This window comes from Microtus ochrogaster, chromosome 5 (assembly GCF_000317375.1).
Source record: "Microtus ochrogaster isolate Prairie Vole_2 chromosome 5, MicOch1.0, whole genome shotgun sequence".
Lineage (NCBI taxonomy): Eukaryota > Metazoa > Chordata > Mammalia > Rodentia > Cricetidae > Microtus > Microtus ochrogaster.
In genome coordinates, this window is record NC_022012.1 from 79644362 (window position 1) to 79659604 (window position 15243).

Below are 15243 nucleotides of genomic sequence, written 5' to 3' on the forward strand. Positions count from 1 at the left end.
CTACCTACCTACCTACCTACCTATCTAATCTATCTATCTCCGGAGGCAGGGTTTCTCTGTGTAGCCCTGCCTGTCCTGGAACTCATTCTGTAGACCAGGTTGGCATTGAACCCAGAGATCTGCCTGCATCTGTTTCCTGAATGCTGGGATTAAAGGCATGTTTCACCACTGCCTGACCTGAAATCTTAAAAAAACAAACAAACAAAACAAAAAAAAACCCAAAACCTGTTTTGGGCAAGGGAGATGGCTCAGTGGGAAAAGAAATTGCCTCCGAGCCTTATGACCTATGTTTGATCTCTGGGACCAACATGATAGAAGGAAAAAATCCAAGTTGTCTTCTGACTACACACACTATGACACACACGAATAAGTAAATGTAATTACAATCATATCTCATTTCCATATTACTTTTTAGTGTCTAGTATATTCTCAGTCTTAAATATTTTTTTGTATTTTAGAACATTTCAAAATATCTCCTTGTTTTTTTAATTTTTTTTTTTTAGTAATTATATTGTAGTTCCCCTTTGACTAGTTCTTTTTTTTTCTTTTTTTTTTTTTGACTAGGAATGACACTGTGCGCTTTGCTTTGGATGTCTTGGCTATTCTCACTGTGGTGCCAAAAATCCAGCTCCAGTTGGCAGAGTCAGTGGATGTACTGGACGAGGCTGGTTCTACTGTGTCCACTGTAGGTAGGTTGCACCATGTTACTGCGCTAGTCTTCGTGAGTGTATGCAGGTGCATGCATGTATGTGAAGGCCAGGGGACAGCATCAGTTGTTATTCTTCAGGGAATCATGTTTCTTTTTGATATCTGGAATTCACCGGGTAGGTTAGGCTGGATGGCCAGTGAGCCTTGGGGATGTATTTTCTTCTTTTTTCCCAGTACTAGGATATAAGTATATACTACTATTCCTGATTGTTATATTAGTTTTTGATGGGTTCTAGGGATTATACTTAAGCCTTGTGATGGTAAGACAAACATTTTACAGATTAAGCTGTCTCTCAAGCCTGCGCCTTACCAGTTTTCTTGTGTGATAATTTGTCTTTCCTCTTTCTGTCAAATTTGTAACCTAATTTCAGGGTGTTAGAATATAACAATAATTTTTAATGTGTGGGTCAAACGACCCTTTCATAGGAGTTGCATATCAGATATCCTGCATATCAGATATTTACATTATGGTTCACAGCAGTAGCAAAATTAGTTACGAAGTAGCAACAAAAATAATTTTATGGTTGGAGTTACTACAATATGAAGAATTGTTTTTAAGGGACGCAGCATTTGGAAGGTTGAGAACCACTAGAATAGAAGGTTGTGGAAAAAGGTTTCCTGTCTGTCAGCTGTAATTGACACCACACAGTTCATATAGTGAGAGTCATATTAACACACTTGGGATTTCTGGATGGGTCAGATATTTCTATACTAGGATGTGTACTTCCCAGAACTTTACCTTTACAATGATTAATAAGTTAGGACAAACAATGAAAAGTTTGGTAACACTTGAGTACTTAGAAACATAAGAAAGGAAAAAGCTTGTGTTTGGAAAAACATTGTTGCTGGGTGGTGGTGGTGCATACTATTGTTTCCTTCCCTAGAGGCAGAGGCAGGTGGATCTCTGAGTTTCAGTCCAGTCTAGTCTACAACAGCAAGATCTAGGACAGAAGGGCTACACAAAGAAACTGTATCTCGAAAAATAACAATAGAAAACTCATAATATTAAGAGTAGGTTGTTGAGGTGAATGATGATAGACTGTGGTTCTTCAGGTGTAGTACTCTGGGAAAGAAAAGCACGCGCACGCGCACACGCACACACACACACACACACACAGTTTTTGGGTTTTTGAAACACAGTTTCTCTGTCTAGCCCTGGCTGTCCTGTAACTCACTCTAGACCAGGTAGCCTAGGATTCAGAGATCTGCCTGCCCCTGCCTCCCAAGGACTGGGATTAAAGGTGTGTGCCACCACCACCTGGTTTAATAGATAGTGAATAATGTTCCTATTGCTGTGAGACTTGCTCAACTAAGGGCTTTTTGCTTTCCTGTAAAGATTTTAATTCATTTCCACTATTTTTGTCCCTTTTACCTTGGAAACACTGTACACAAACTTTGATAGCTTTCACACTTCATATAACCCCTCTAATAACTATACAAGAGATATCGTACATGAGATATTCAGGTACAGAACATGTAGCAAACCAATTGTACTTTTTTGTTGTTTTGGAGGGTGTGTGTGTTAGGGACAGGGTTTCAAGTATCCCAGGCTGGTCTCTTAACTTACTATGTACCCAAGGATGACCCTGAACTCCTGATCTTTCTACCTCCACCTGATAAGTGTTTTTAAGCAAGTATGTAGGTTTTGGGTGTTAGCTCTCTTCTTTGCTCCTGTTGAGATATGACCTATCTTGTTGCTTTGAGTACATGATCTTCCAACCAGTCTGTTCTCTCGTCTTTGTTTTGTTATCTTGTTGTGGAAATACTAAATACTGCTATTACGGATTTATTTTTTTTGGTGGGGGGTATGTTTCAAGACTGAGTTTCTCTGTGTAGCAGCCCAGCTGCCCTGGAACTCACTTTGTAGTTTAGGCTTGCCTCCAGCTCACTGAGATCTACCCGAGTCTGCCTCCCAAGTTCTGGGATTGCAAGCATGCGTCCCCACCACTTTAACATTCAGGTTTTTTTTTTTTTTTTACATGGGTTCTGAGGATCAAATTCAGGTCATTAGGCTTATACAGCAAGCCTTCTTACCCTCTGAGTCATCTCCTTGGCTCTTAAAGCTCTATAGAATGGATTTCTTCATGGTATTTTATATTGTATATTGTAGTCCCTTTCTCATATATGCCTTCTACTTTCCTCCTTCCAATCTTCCTGTTCCCTGTTCTGCTTTCATGTCACACTTACACATAGTTAAATTTAGATTCTCCATGTGGGACAAAATATTTTTTTTTCTTGCTCCCATCACCCTCATCTGCTCCCTTTTTAAGATCTCTTCCTTCCCTGGGCATGGTTGGGTAGGTACACTGTCAGAGCACTTGGGAGGCAGAAGCGGGTCAGTCTTTTAGTTTGAGGGTAGTATGGTCTATGTAGTAAGTTCCAGAATAGCCTGGGCTAGGAAGAGAGAGAGACTGCCTCAAAAAAAAAAAAACAAACAAACCCAGAAGACAGCCAGTAGGAAAACAGAAGAAAACAAGTCATCTCTGTTCTTTTTTTTAGGCCTGTTCTAGTCCCTTGCCCTTTTTTGGTGGTGGTTTGTTTTTGAGACAGATTCTCACTCTGTAGCCCAGCCTGGCCTGGAATTTACTGTGTACTCCAGGCTTGCCTTGACTTTGTTTTGTATCTTCCTGCCCCAGCCTTCTAAATATTGGCATCCTAGCACGTGTGGATTTCTTTGTGAATTTTAATTCTACATTCTGCTTATGGGCTAGTGTATTTAATATGATCTTAAGCTCTACCATTTTCTTTTTTTCTATTAACATTTTGTTTTGTATGTGTTCATGCACACAATGGTGTATGTGTGGAGGTTAGAGGGCAACTTGCTGGAATAAATTTTCTCCTGCAAATGGAGTTCTGAGGATCAAAGTCTGGTCAGCAGGCTTGATGCCAAGCCTTTACCCAGTGTCATCTTGCCATCCCTGTCTATTTTCTGGTATATGACATAATTTCATTCTTTTTTATTGCTGAGTAAGATTATATTGTGCATAATACCATGTCTTCTTTGTCCATTTGTCTGTTGAGGGACACTTAGACTGATTCCAAAACTTGACTGCTGTTAATAGTTCATAATAAAGATGAATATGTAAAGTGCCCCTATGATATGCCATTTTAGGTTCTTCTAGCAATAAGTTTTATGAAGAATAATAAGATTTTTTTTTTATGTTATAGGTATCAGCATTATTTTAGGAGTGGCTGAGGGTGAGTTCTTTATCCATGATGCTGAAATTCAGAAGTCAGCACTTCAAATTATCATCAATTGTGTATGTGGCCCAGATAACCGGATATCCAGTATTGGTAAATTTATTTCTGGAACGCCTCGGAGAAAACTGTCTCAGACCCCCAAGAGCAGTGAACATACCCTGGCCAAGATGTGGAATGTGGTCCAGTCCAACAATGGCATCAAGGTGCTTCTGTCCCTATTGTCCATCAAGATGCCCATCACAGATGCAGACCAGATCCGGGCCCTGGCCTGTAAGGCCCTGGTGGGCTTGTCTCGAAGTAGCACTGTTCGACAGATTATCAGCAAATTGCCCCTTTTTAGTAGCTGCCAGATTCAACAGCTGATGAAAGAGCCAGTGCTGCAGGACAAGCGGAGTGACCATGTCAAGTTCTGCAAATATGCTGCTGAGCTCATCGAGCGAGTATCAGGAAAGCCTCTTCTCATTGGCACTGATGTGTCCCTGGCACGACTACAGAAAGCAGATGTTGTTGCCCAGTCAAGGATCTCCTTCCCTGAGAAAGAGCTGCTCCTGTTGATACGAAACCATCTCATTTCTAAAGGGCTTGGAGAAACAGCGACTGTGCTCACGAGAGAGGCTGACTTGCCCATGACTGCTGCCTCACATTCTTCTGCCTTCACCCCAGTAACTGCTGCTGCTTCTCCTGTCTCTCTTCCCCGGACCCCTCGGATTGCCAATGGCATTGCAAGTCGACTGGGCGGCCATGCTGCTGTGGGTGCTTCTGCCCCTTCTGCCCCCCCTGCCCATCCTCCGCCACGCCCTCCCCAGGGTTCATTGGCCTTGCCTGGACCATCATATGCAGGCAACTCCCCTTTGATTGGTAGGATCAGTTTTATCAGAGAGAGGCCATCACCGTGCAATGGCAGGAAAATTCGAGTGTTGCGGCAGAAGTCGGACCATGGTGCATACAGTCAGAGCCCCGCCATAAAAAAACAATTGGATAGACATCTTCCTTCCCCACCTACGCTGGACAGTATCATCACAGAGTATCTTAGAGAGCAACATGCTCGCTGCAAGAACCCCGTTGCCACCTGTCCACCCTTTTCTCTCTTTACTCCTCACCAGTGTCCTGAGCCAAAACAGAGGCGACAAGCGCCAATAAACTTTACCTCAAGGCTAAACCGCAGGGCATCATTTCCAAAGTATGGAGGGGTAGATGGCGGATGCTTTGATAGGCACCTTATCTTTAGCAGGTAAGGAGAGGTTCCCCACGGTCCTTGGAATGATTCTTTTATTTAAATCAGTGTTTGGTCAGTATCATCACTGAATGATTAGTTAAAATTATTTGTTGGCCTGAATTATCACTGAACGTCATTTTAAATGTGTTTTGTGACATAATTAAGTCAATTATGGATTTGTTTTAGATTCTTGGCAGTATTTTGATTTCTTTGCTGTCATCACAACCAGTATGTTTGTTGCTTAACTCACTGTTTCTAGCCGGTACTCAGACTTGCCTTTTGTGCTGGCCAGGTTGTCTTCTGTCTGCTTCTTTACAAATCTTACGTACAGATCATGGGACTTTTTCATTGAAAATTTAAACTACTGAAGGTCACACTATAATGTTTTTTTGTTAATAAGACTTCACATTTTGAAACAATACTCTTCTCTCATACTGTCTAACACAGCTTGTGTTTGCAGAGTTCCTGGATATTCTTTGTTATGATTTATGCACTCTTTCTGTTTCTGCTTAGATTTCGTCCTATTTCAGTGTTCCGGGAAGCTAATGAAGATGAAAGTGGCTTTACCTGCTGTGCATTCTCCGCTCGGGAGCGATTTCTGATGCTTGGTACCTGTACAGGGCAGCTGAAGCTCTACAATGTATTTAGTGGACAGGAAGAGGCCAGCTATAACTGTCACAACTCAGCCATCACACACCTTGAACCTTCCAGGGTGAGGGTTCCTTTTTGTTTGCTCTCAATTTGGTATGGATTGGGGAGCCAGAGTTAAAGGAGTGTCCTCCCTCTCCCTGCCCCCACAGACAGGGTTTCTCTAGCTTTGGAGCCTGTTCTGGAACTTGCTCTGTAGACCCGACTGCCCTTGACCTCACAGACATTGCCTGCTTCTGCCTCTGCCTCCCAAGTGCTGGGAATAAAAGTGTGTGCCACCACTGTCCGACTAACGAGTCTTATCTTTTATTGGACTTTATTTGAAATGAGCCGTTAACTAGGAAGTCTAGTTGATACTGACTCATATCTCAGAAAGTTTCTTAGATATTTGACCAGCTATTGATAAGAGAGTTTTAGCTGTGTGTAGTGGTCATGGGAAAACTGAGGCAGGATGATCATGAGTTCAGAGCCCAACTTGGGTTACAGAGTAAGTTCTAGGCCATTCCAAGTACATAGACCCTATTTCAACAAAAGAAAAACAAACAATAAAAAAACCCAGGGCAGAAAGATAGGTTAGTGGGTAAAAGTGCTCACCATGCAAATCCTGACTACCTGTTTGTTCCTTGGAACCCATGTAAAGGTAGAAGGAGAAAGCAACTCTACAAAGTTGTCCTCTGACTTCTACATGTATGGCACATGTGCCATCATACCTACATGTCATACACACATGCACAATAAATAAACCATAAAAAAGAACCATTTTTAGGCCCCTGGGAATAAATATATATATTTTTTCTAGTCTGCTGAAGGCACATGTAATTAAGACCTAGTGATTTCTAATTTTGTCCTCTTTTAGGATGGGTCCTTACTTCTGACATCTGCAACTTGGAGCCAACCTTTGTCTGCACTTTGGGGGATGAAATCAGTATTTGATATGAAGTATGTATTTATTTGCTTTTATAGCATAGTATCTTGTATTTTGTGTCTTATTTAGCCACTTTGTTTCCCTTGATCAGATATTAAATTACAAGCCTTTTGGTGAAAAGAGTAATAATGTCAAACTGTTGGTACTTTTTTCTTTCTCATTTGAGACTCACATTTAATAAGAATTTGTCTTAGTTTATAACTAATCTTATGATATCTTTATATTCCCATTAAACAGTGGACTGTTTATGTACCCAAAATAGACATTTATGTACTAGGTTCACTTGACAATTGTATTGATTTTTGCAATATTTCAAAAGCATATATCCTGTATTAGCCATTTCTCTAACCAACAAATTCTCATTATTTGGGATCTGTTCAGTGGACTTATAGAGGAACTTTTCTTTTTAATCAATGTATACAATTATTTCTTCTTTGGAAACCAAGGAAAATCAGGTAAGTGTGATTTGTAAGAGGCTGAGAATTTCCTGTTCTTTCAGGTGACTGGAATATGTCCTGACAGTCTTACCTCAGTAATTCTGTTGTTTGTAGGCATTCCTTCACAGAAGATCATTATGTTGAGTTCAGTAAGCACTCTCAGGATCGGGTCATAGGCACAAAAGGAGACATTGCCCATGTAAGTATTTAAGAACCTACTTCTACCAAGCTGATTTTACCCATTTGTTCACACTGAAATCTTCTGGAGGTAATGTGGGAATGTGTGTCCTGTTGGCAGCTAAAAATCACTCAGTTATGTGGGTGTGGTAGTCCATGTCTGTAGTCCCAGTTATTCTAGAGACCAAGACACAGAGATTGCAGATTCAGAGCTGGCCTGAACAATTAGTGAGCCTCTCAAAATAAAATTTAAAGGGCTGGGAGCTGCGTTTGGATTGTACTGATAACTCTTGCCTAACATGATCTAGAATCAGTCTGTAGAATTACAAACAACAAAATACCAAAGAACCAAAGCACCAAAACAGACCCTCTAGTTAGAATCCAGAAGTAAATAAAGTAGTTGTAAATTATGCAAAGAGCCAGACATGGTTGTGAATGCCTGTGCTTTCTCACTTCAGAGGCAAGAGAATCAAGAGTTCAAGTGCAAGGGCAAACAGTGGTGGCCATACCTTTTATTACTCGGGAGGCAGCCAGGAGGATCTCTGTGAATTCAAGTTAACAGGACAGCCAGGGCCACACAGAGAAACCCTGTCTTGGGAGAAAAAAAGGAGTTCAAGGCTAGTACTGACTAGTGAGACTGTGTCCTAAATAGTGAGCTACACTGGGAAAGTGTGAAAGGATTGAGTATGAATCTGGAAGCTTGAAAAGGTTTTTTTTAGTACAGCAGTCTGTCCTTTTTTCCCCTCCCTCCCTCCCTCCCTCTTTTTCTTTCTTCCCTTTTTTTCTTTTTCTTAAAAGAGCATTTCTTTATGTAGACTTGCCTAGTCTTGAATTTAGAATCCTTCTGCCTCAGCCTACTGAGTTGTAGGTTTATAGGTATCAGCTAACCACACCCAGCTAAGAACAGATGTTTATTGATTTCTTGTTTTTTTTTTTTGTTTGTTTGTTTATTGATTTCTTACCTCGTGTTAGATGAAATATAACCTCTGCCTTTAGGGAGCCTTGTTGGAGAGATAATAAATAAAATAAATGTGTTAGGTAGTTAAGAGTTACAGAGCAAACAGGATAGTGTTTAAGTAGAACCCTAAAGGAAGTGTGACTGTCATGCAGGTAACTGGAGAACTAGGAGATTGGGGAAGTTATAAGGCAGTAAATCACAGAGGATTTCTCCCTTTGGAAACAAAAGTATATGGAAAATTGTAAAAAAGAAAAAAAAAACATATGTTCGTTACCTGGATTCGTCATTTTAATATTTTGCAGTATTTTTCGTGTAAATTACTTTTTTTTTTTTTGTTTTGTTTTTTTTCGAGACAGGGTTTCTCTGTGGTTTTGGAGCCTGTCCTGGAACTAGCTCTTGTAGACCAGGCTGGTCTCGAACTCACAGAGATCTGCCTGCCTCTGCCTCCCAAGTGCTGGAATTAAAGGCGTGTGCCACCACTGCCCGGCGTAAATTACTTTTTAAAAAATAATTTGAAAGGGGCTTATAGACACTTTATGAAATTTTCATCTTTTATATTTATCTTCTAACAATAAAGATGCTTTGTTGTATAATAAATTTTAAAATAATTCCCACATAGCTACTATTTGGTTCACACTCAGTTTTCTTAATTGTCCTTGATGAACTTGTTTTCAAAGGGGTTTTGTATTTGTTTATTTTTTTAATTTTGGAGTAAGCAGGTTTTTTATTAATTTTTTTCATTTATTTTACATACCAACCGCAGTTTCCTCTACTGCCTCTCTTCCCATTCCCTCCTTCCACCTCCCATCTATCCTCCCATCCATTCCTCCTCTGTTCAGAAAGGGGCAGGCCTCCCATAGGAGTCAACAAAGCATGTCATATTATGGTGAGGCAGAACCAAGCTCCTCCCCCTGCATCAAGGTTGGGCGAGGCATCCCTGCATGGAGAATAGGTTCCAAAAAGACAGCTCATGCTCCAGGGTCAGATCCCACTGCTAAGGGTCATACAAATAGACCAAGTTACCCAACTGTCATCCACATGCAGAGGGCCTAAGTCAGTCCCATGCAGGCTCCCTAACTGCCAGTCTAGAGTCTTATCAGCTTCCCCCAGCTTGGGTCAGCTGTCTCTGGGTTTCTCTGTCGTGATCTTGACACCCCGCCTCCCTTACTCATATAATCCTTAATCGTTCCTCCCTCTTGTCAACTGTACTCCAGGACCTACGTCTAGTGCTTGGCTATGGATCTCTGCATCTGCTTCCATCAGTTTCTGAATGAATGCTCTCTGTTGACAATTAGGGTAGTCTCCAATCAGATTATAGGAGAAGGTCTGTTCAGGTACCCTCTCCACTATTGCTAGGAGTCTTTGCTGGGGGTAGATTTCTGGGAGTTTTCCTGGCACTAGTTTTCTCCCTAACCCCAATATGGCCCCCTCTATCAAGATATCTCTTTCATTACTCTCCCCCTCCATCCCACTCCCCACTTGACTAACCTGATCCCTCATTTTCCCCTCTCTCCTTCTCTCCCCCTCCCCACCCTAGTTTTCCCCAACACCCAATTACCCAGGAGCTCTCATCTATTTCCCCTTCCCAGGGATATTCATGTGTCCCTCTTAGGGTTCTCTTTGTTACCTAGCTCTTCTTGGGCTGTGAATTATAGCCTGGTTATCTTTTGCTTTACATGGGTCTTTGTTTTTAAACCAGGACCTAGTCAGGATTCATGTAATGTCTTACTAATGTTTAAAGCCAAGAATCTTTCCTCCAACTTTCCTGATGTTGAAGAAAGCAGTATGGATGTCTTGTCCATGCTCTGGGCTTGTTATGGTGTCAGAGGGGGATCTTTTTGTTTGTTTGTTTGTTTGTTTTTGTTTTTCTGTTTTTGGAGACAGGGTTTCTCTGTAGCTTTGGAGTCTGTCCTGGAACTCACTCTATAGATCAGGCTGGCCTCGAACTCACAGAGATCAACCTGTCTCTGCCTCCTGAGTGCTGGAATTAAATAAAGGTGTGTGCCACCACCACAGGCTGAGGAAGATCTACCTTTTTAAAACTGGAAATATTACAGTGTTGGGAAGTAGAAAAAGACAAGATCTCCTGAGTAAATTGGGAGCATGGGGACCTTGGGATAGGGTTGAAGGGGAGGGGAAAGGCAGGGAGGGAAGCAGAGAAAAATGTAGAGCTCAATATATACACACACACACACACACACACACACACACACACACACACATATATATATATAAATACATGACATGTTCCAGGCTAGCCAGGGCTCTATAATGAGACCCTGCCTCAAAAAACAGTAGTAATAAAGTAAAAATGAATAAAAAGATAGCACACATCAACTGCATTCAGGAAGTATATTCTATGTTCTATAAGTTGTATAAGGGTCAAAGCCAGGCAAAATTAATAAATGGAAGAGGAATTGGGGTGTGTTTACTATTGTGGGAAGGTGCTGGCAGGGACCACCAGGTATAGAAAACAAGTAACTCTAGTGTTTGAGGGATATGTGGGATGTATGTATATTCAATATATGTGCATGTATATGTGATTTCTGCTTCTGAATGGGCATGTTCAGTATGCGAAAAGTATTGAACAGCTCTAAATACTGCAATGTTTTAGTTGATTGGAAAGATCTCATCTGTGCATTGGTTGCAAATTGTAGACTTTAGAACTTTTTAGTGTTATGGAGCTAAAATATACTCTGAAATTTTAAGAAAAAAAAAAACCAAAAAACTTGAAGTATCTAACTTTGGGTAGTATTTATGGTTAGTCACTGATCTTTGATGACAACTTCTCAAGTTTAACTTTGGAAACATTTTCTGTTTCTTCAAAACTGAAGAAAAAGGTTTTTTGTTATCTTACATCCTTAATTTGGTTGACTTCTCATTTTCTTGTGGGAAAGGGATTTTTCGAAGCTCAGATGACAGCTGGTGTGCTTTGCCTTTGCTCAGGGTGTGCTTTCGAGCATTTCAGTTGAACAGTGTCAGGGCCTTTGTAATTGGGGTTTGGGAACATGGAGAGGCGCTTCACAGTCTCTCTTTAAACCTGTCACTGCGTAGATTGGTCTGATTTTTCTCTTCCCGCCCCTTCTTCTCTAAAGATTTATGATATTCAGACTGGCAACAAGCTGTTGACTCTGTTTAACCCAGATCTTGCCAACAACTACAAGAGGAATTGTGCCACCTTTAATCCTACAGATGATCTTGTCTTAAATGATGGCGTCCTCTGGGATGTCCGCTCTGCACAGGCCATCCACAAGTTTGACAAGTTCAACATGAATATCAGTGGTGTTTTCCATCCAAATGGGCTGGAGGTCATCATCAATACAGAGATTGTATCCTTACAAGAGATTGTATATCTTTCCATTTGTCACCTGTTTTGTTAGACAGAACTATTTTGGGCTACTTTACTTTTGCTTTGTAGAAATCAGTTGCTAGAAGGGGTGAATGAACTGTTACTTTTGGGAGGAAGGGAGTTCATGTAGTTTATGTATATGGAATTATTTGTTTATGTATATGGGATTATTTGCAGGAATATCAGTCAGAAATATGTGTTGACATTGAAGTCTCAGTACTTCACATTTAATTGGAAGAAGTGATACTTCAGAGAATGCATCACGTTAGAGAAGAGCCTTTGGACTAGGATGCAGCTTAGTTGGCAGAGTGCTTGCTAAGCATGGTTCAGTCCTATTCTAGTAATACAAGGTCTCTCAAATTTTGTATAAAATAGTTTCCCTTAACCAGACTCCTCCTAGTGGGACCTTCGAACTTTCCATCTTTTACACACTGTTCCTGCTCTGGATCAATGTCGTGTGGTGTTTAACCACACTGGGACAGTGATGTATGGAGGTAATAAACCTTTTACTTCATCCTCTTTCTCATACTGTATACTCTCACATAATTTGGTGTAATTTTAGAAATACTTTTCACTTTTGAAAATCAATTGAAAATTAAAAGTTAAAAGAAATAGAACAAATGGTAACAAAAGAGAAGATAAAAAATTCGTTGATTAGAATAAAAGACAACTAATTTTGAAGATAATAAATTTGTATAGAAAGAATATGTGAGCCCTGCATGGTAGCCCACATCTTTAATCCCAGCACTCAGGAGGTAGAGGCAGGCAGATTTCTGAGTTCCAGGCCAGCCTGGTCTACAAAGTGAATTTCAGGACAGCCAGGACTTCACAGAGAAACTCTGTCTTGAAAAACAACAACAACAAAAAGAAATATGCAGAAATTTCCATAGTGTTAAATTAAAAACCATTATATTTGTTTTCTTGGGATATTATAAAACTTCAGCCTCAATACTTACTGAGGGATTGAGAGTATTGCTTGTGGCAGTGGGTTAGATATGGAATGAGGATAGCTGGAGAAGAACTAAGTAGATGGAGAATAAGTTTCTTTGCAATTATACTCACTAAATTCTTGGTTATCTTTGTAATTTTCTGCACTTGTGGTTCAGTAGTGTCTCTGATTCTTAATGTTTGTTTATTCTCCCTCCCCTCAATCAGCAATGTTGCAGGCAGATGATGAAGATGACTTACTGGAAGAGAGGATGAAAAGCCCTTTTGGGTCGTCCTTCCGAACATTTAATGCAACTGATTATAAGCCTATAGGTGAGCTTGAAAGGGCAGACATTTGATCATTGTTTCCTTCCAGTCTTGGTATCTTTCCTTAAGATCATTCATTTTCCAGGATGGCTTCTTATTGACAAGTACAAAAATCATAGAAATATCTGTGAATATTGACCTTTAAATATTTATTTGTGTGTGTGTTTGTGTGTGTCTGTCTGTCTGTGTGCAGGTATGTGCATGTGAGTGCAGGTGCCCATAGTGGCCAGAGTCATCAGATCCCCTGGAGTTAGTTATGGGTGGTTGTGAACCGTCTAACATGGATGCTGAGGTTTGAATTTGGGTCCTCTGCAAGGATTCTCTCCACTGAGCCATCTACCTAGTCCTAAATCTTAGCCTTTAATTAATTCCTGGGAACAAAAAGTTTTTTTAGGCCATAGCAGTCACTTAAGTTTCAGTCTTATTCTATTTTTCAGCAACTATTGATGTGAAACGGAATATATTTGACCTGTGTACGGACACCAAAGATTGCTATCTTGCTGTTATTGAGGTAAGGCAGGCTCACAGAGACTATTCTATTGTTCTGGTATTTAAGATAATTTCCAAGTTATGTTCAAATATCTTATTTGACCTCAGATGCATCCTAAGGAAAGTAATATTCTTGATGGTATATTACCAATAATGTACTCAATTAATAGGACTTGGGAGATAGATGTACCATCTAAAAGAAACAGTGAAAAAAAACCTTTATAAATTCCTAGCTTCTGGACTCAAACTGTCCTTCCTTTCTTAGAGGAATCTTTGTGCCTCACAGAGTAAAATAAACCTGTTTTAGGGTAGTGGCTCACAGCTACCACTGCCTAAGCTTTCCCATCCCATCTCTTGTCCTAGGTATACCATTTTCAGAGTCTTCCAAATAATTGTAGATTGGAAGCTTTGATATTTCAAGGTCAAGGAAAAGGGCACCTGTCAGCTGAGGTATGGATAGTGGCTCTCTGACTCATTGCTTATTTTAGAACGGTTTTTCCATTCCAGAATCAAGGCAGTATGGATGCCCTGAACATGGACACGGTCTGCAGGCTTTATGAAGTGGGCAGGCAGCGACTGGCTGAGGATGAGGATGAAGAGGAGGACCAGGTCAGTGATCTTCGAAATTTCTGTTGAAGCTTTGAGGAGTACATGCTCTGTTTTTTGTTGGAGGGGATTTTAAGATAAATCTTCTACATGTTGCCATATTTGGAACATCTGTTAATGTGTCTGAAACTTACAGAGAATGAAATTTTGTTATTATAAAACATTTTTTAATTTGAATGGATTAATTAAAATACTCTACTGAAGACTTTTAAAACAAAAAGGGGAAAGGAAGCTATTCTGTCATTAGTACAGGGTTTTTAAACAAGCAAACAAAGGGTGGTATTGTCTGCCTGGTATCTCAATACTCAAGCAGAAGGATTGAGTTCAAGGCCAACCTGAGCTACCTGGTGAGATCATGTCTCCAAAGCACCAGTCTTAAACCAGAACAACAGCAACATAACCTTGTACCTAATGACTGTGTTCCATTTACAATGTACAGCCTAGTGGTCTCTGATTTTACTTCCATGCTTGTTATAGTGTCCATTTTGGGCTTCACAGTAAGCAGTAAGCAGCTTTCATAGGGCCAGTGAGATGACTTATTGGTTAAAACTGCTTATTGCCAAGTCTGATGATCTGAATTCAATTTCCTGGATTCATGTGGTAGAAGAAAACCAATTTTTTTAAGTTGTCCTCTGACCTCTTCTTGTGCATGGTGGCATGCACCCTACCCCTTCGGTAAGTAGGGCAATACGAGAGACAAGCACCTTTCCTAGCCCAGTGCCCGTGTGATCAGGTGGCACTCCTGCTGGAGACGGTAATAGAGTGGGTGGAGTGAATACGTAAAGATCATTTTGATGATTTGGAGAAATTTAAACATAAATACAACACAAGTAGGTCGTATTATACCCCCACAGTCTTACCTTTACCTTTCTCTTGAGGTGGGGGATTTATGTTGTAGATGTTTGTATGGATTTCTGTTCTGAAGAGCATCTCAAACTTGAGAGCATCAACAGATTTTCCTGATTGCTGGGTTTACAGCCTTCTTTTTACAAGAGTACCCTTTGGTCCTATCTTTTACAGTATTTACCTCCGAGTTGAAGGACTAGTGTTTGACTTCCTCTCTTGTCTACAGATGAGAGCCAGTAAAATGACATTTTTCCAGATCTTGAGTTAATTTCTTTTAGTTTTGGTCCTCTGGGACTTTCCAGTACCCTGGATGAGATAAGACACAGGATGAGAAGAACCTACTATGTTCAGTTTCTTGAAAAGTTTTTTTTTTTTTTTTTTTTTTTTTTTTTTTTTTCTGAAACATTCATAGATAGCAGGAAAGAAGTT

The 15243-nt window shown here is 40.3% G+C and overlaps 1 protein-coding gene across 2 annotated transcripts in view; it reads left to right on the plus strand.

Annotated features, from left to right (window-relative positions):
- The window catches only part of Dcaf1 (DDB1 and CUL4 associated factor 1), a 64135-nt gene that overhangs the window by 34450 nt on the left and 14442 nt on the right, over positions 1-15243 (plus strand). For both annotated transcript variants that reach the window (XM_013346574.2, XM_005347835.3), the window contains exons 13-22: positions 565-689; positions 3877-5140; positions 5639-5837; positions 6630-6712; positions 7250-7334; positions 11366-11599; positions 12020-12113; positions 12775-12879; positions 13311-13384; positions 13870-13971. In XM_013346574.2, coding sequence (XP_013202028.1) covers positions 565-689; positions 3877-5140; positions 5639-5837; positions 6630-6712; positions 7250-7334; positions 11366-11599; positions 12020-12113; positions 12775-12879; positions 13311-13384; positions 13870-13971 — 2365 coding nt within the window. The remainder of the gene's footprint in view (positions 1-564; positions 690-3876; positions 5141-5638; positions 5838-6629; positions 6713-7249; positions 7335-11365; positions 11600-12019; positions 12114-12774; positions 12880-13310; positions 13385-13869; positions 13972-15243) is intronic.